At 48.8% G+C, this 3505-nt stretch overlaps 2 protein-coding genes across 2 annotated transcripts; both read left to right on the top strand.

Annotated features, from left to right (window-relative positions):
* Positions 1–856: 856 nt before the first annotated feature.
* Positions 857–2515, top strand: PADG_01354 (uncharacterized protein; the record flags this gene model as incomplete). Its single annotated transcript, XM_010758574.1, has 2 exons — positions 857–1604; positions 1731–2515. 2 exons carry the CDS (start codon positions 857–859, stop codon positions 2513–2515), a joined length of 1533 nt encoding a protein of 510 aa, XP_010756876.1.
* Positions 2516–2983: 468 nt separating this feature from the next.
* On the top strand, positions 2984–3481 carry PADG_01353 (uncharacterized protein; the record flags this gene model as incomplete). The annotated part of the gene is made up of 2 exons (XM_010758573.1): positions 2984–3289; positions 3356–3481. The coding sequence occupies 2 exons, from the start codon at positions 2984–2986 to the stop codon at positions 3479–3481; spliced, it is 432 nt and encodes a 143-aa protein (XP_010756875.1).
* Positions 3482–3505: the final 24 nt, after the last annotated feature.

Here is a 3505-nt window from a genome sequence, read left to right as displayed (position 1 = left end):
CACCCCCCTCGCAATCTACTGCGTTTTTCGAGTCTCGAGTCTCTCCTTACTCATCTTTGCAGACTATACTTTCATTGCATCCCTCCCGTTGTTTTCCCGGTGGATCCTGTGGGATACAACATAAATCCCATAATATCCATTCCTCGACTTTCCCATTCCGCTCCCTTGTCCACATCGGTGCTCAAAACCTTCGGCCTCCACTTCGTATCCGTCCCCTAAGGTGGAACCTAGTTGCTTATCACCACCTCTCACTGTCAACCATCGCATCCATTGACCACACACCTCCTTCAACCCACTCTCACCCTATTGTTCACTTGCTCTCCTCCATAATTTTTGTGAAGATCTACAAAACCACGTTGATTTAAAACTCTGTTTTGGCCAGACAGCCACCTTCGCCATCCGGAATCACCACAACTCAAGGTTATTCTAATCGCGACAAATTCGCGAATTATTTCCGTTCTTTTTTTCTGGTTAGTACCGTCCTTCGTTGCCACATCCACGGCCGTTATGCAGCAACGTTTTTGGCCCTGTGTATGTGCGTGTGCATCGGTCAATTTGAGAACAAAGAAACCAATTTCATGGGCGTGGCGTTGGCATTGACATCTGTCTTTGCATTGGTGGGATATTCATGGCTAACTGGACGATATATAGATTTTTTTATTCCCTTCAACCTGCCCAACTACCTACCTCCGGTTGAGCTTTATTTTTTACTTTTTTTACTTTTTATCTTTTATCTTTTATTTTTTTTTTCTTTTTACACCCGTCCCCTGGAGCCTTTCGAAAATCCCACAATCGATGATTTGGACGATCCTACACAGTACCGGTTCGACTTTTTCCTCTATTTCCTTGCTTCATTATGGATCCAAATCATATCAGAGCCCAAGTCTCGAGGCCCACTTCTGGAAATATTCCTCCTCAGGGTCCCCCGTCTCTGTCCAATCTTCACCAGTATCAGATGCAGCCACACTACTCTATGGCCCAACCGCATACTCTGCCCCCACTCCAACATCATCAGAGCCATTCTCCTGTCCATCCCAACTATCTAGGACAGCCGTTCAGGCATGATATGTCCAGGTATCCGCCCACCTCCGCCAGCGACGTATACGCTGCATCTTCCGCCCCAATGCAGCCCCATACCACAGTCAACAGTCTTCCGTCATCCTCTTTCTTAACCCACCACCACAACCAACAGCAATACCACCCGCATGCCCTGATACCTCCTTCAACTACATCGCAGGCTTATCCCCAACTCATTGCGCCTGCCCCTCCTCGGGATAGAAGAACAGAATATGGTGGTGCTCTGCCGTCGGGTGCGTCCAGCAATGCAGATACCAAAGGACCCTTGGTTGCAAATTCACCAGGCTTACCTAATGCTTCCACAGCTTTCGTTCCAAAGGATCCCCCACGTATCCAGGTCGTTGGTTCCCAAGGCCGGAGAGGGATACTCCCGAGTGTCCCAGGTCGCGCAGCTGCCATTACTAACGGAGCAAATGGTACCGGGAAAGCCGCTATCCCTGCCAAGGACGCAGATGGCAAGTTCCCTTGCCCGCACTGCAATAAGACGTATCTGCATGCAAAACATCTTAAACGACATCTACTGAGGCGTAAGTGGATTATGACTATGACTACATATTCGCTTGTCCAAATGAGGGGAAAGAAAATTTTCATCTTCTTTCCTGTTGATGTTTTGACACTGATCAAACCCGTCTTTAACCGCTTTCATTCTATAGATACCGGTGATCGCCCATATATGTGTGTTCTTTGCAAAGACACATTTTCCCGAAGCGATATTTTGAAACGTCACTTTCAAAAATGCTCGTTGCGTCGGGGCAATCCCACGGGTGTTAGCCACTTGTCACATCCCCACGCTCATCTGAAGAAAGCTCAGGCTGCGGGCATTGTCCCTAAACCTGTTTCAGGAGAAGTCAGTAGCTCTGTCCCGACTTCTAATGGCATTGTCGGAACACCGTTTGGGGAAGGGCACGTGAACGGGGTTTCGATGGCCTCTGGCCACAACCCTGGGTACACGGATCAGCGGCCTCCTGGTTATCCGATGCAGCCTGTTAGCGGGATGAACCGTGGTCATGTTGATCATGGATACACCCAAAACCAGATGCATCAGAGAGCTTCCTGGATGGCTGAACCCAAACAGAGTCCGTATCTCTCGCAGTCTGGAGCTGACACAACTGGCCAGTCCAACGTTGATCTCCCCCCCATCGATGCCAAAGCTGCCAACATGCCAGATAATAGACGTCCTAGCACGCAAACGGGGCCGAATCACGGTCAGTCTGGTGATATCGACTGGACTTCGATGTTCCAGGCCGGCACTCATGATGGGTATATGCAGCCAATGTTCCAATCTTCAGTAGCACCTGGCCCCGAGACAATGCATTCTCAAGTGGAGCCTGATCGCAAGTTTTACCCGACAGTAACGAGTGGACAGGCTGAGGGAGGCTTGAATGGACTTTATTTGGCATCAACCAGCTTGGGCGGTGACGGTGCGTCTAACCCCTAAACCTCTCTTCTGGAATGTTTAACATGTCACAGGACACCCAGCTGCACACTAAAATGGACAGCCTCATTGACATTTACTTCCTAATTGGATTTACAGGAACCGTTCAACCTGCTCGACAATAATACTGCGAGGTAGTACCGCATAGCTAAGGGATTGCTTGACGGCCGATAACATGACAGATTTTTCTCGATCTCCTTACTATTTATCAAGGCTATAGGCCCTACTTGAATGTTGCCAATTTTAATTGTTTAGATGCGGACGATGGTTCTTAATTATTGCCATGTGCTGCTATATATTCATGCTGAACACTGCCTGTGTCTCTGTCTGCCATGGTGATCTGGATGAACGCGCCGCAGCAAGCTCCAATATGGCTTTACTATCTCGCATCATTCGTCGCTTTCGTTTTATTACAGCCTTTCGCTCCCCGAATCCCTTCTTATTTTTTGCTTAGTAGTTAGCCCTCCAACCATGCGGCGGACATTTGGCATGTCCGGGTGGAGTAGGAAAAGAGAGATATGGTCTCGTTTCCTTCTATCCACCGGATGCCACGTCTTCGACTACCAACCATCTGGAATTCTCATGAGATCAAATTCCCGGTATCGTGTGATGATGTTGCGTGGGAAGCAGGAGGTCCTGGTACCCAAGCCATCGTTGTTCTCACTTCCAATGTCCATCGCTTTTCTAGTGGATTCGTCACCAATGCCGTTTACAAGTCACTTTCCTGTCCCGTCTGCGCTTCCAAAGATGACACTTATCACCACCAACAAACCAGCTGTTAGGGCACGCTAGTCCCGTGTATCCATCCTGCGTTGCATCATCCCACTAAATCCGCGCACGCAGACAATATTCAAATATGCTCACCAAGCTTCCCAAAAGTGGAAACGCTTTTGGGACCCCGTCATGGCGTTACAATACCCATCTACCCATCTACCCATCGTCTGGTTGGTGCATTGGCATCTACCGTGAAGTTGCTATTTCGGACTTTTCGGA

This window comes from Paracoccidioides brasiliensis (assembly GCF_000150735.1).
Source record: "Paracoccidioides brasiliensis Pb18 unplaced genomic scaffold supercont2.2, whole genome shotgun sequence".
In the NCBI taxonomy this organism is placed as follows: Eukaryota; Fungi; Ascomycota; class Eurotiomycetes; order Onygenales; family Ajellomycetaceae; genus Paracoccidioides; species Paracoccidioides brasiliensis.
Note: the sequence above shows the minus strand (reverse complement) of the source record. Positions and strands in the feature narration are given on the sequence as shown.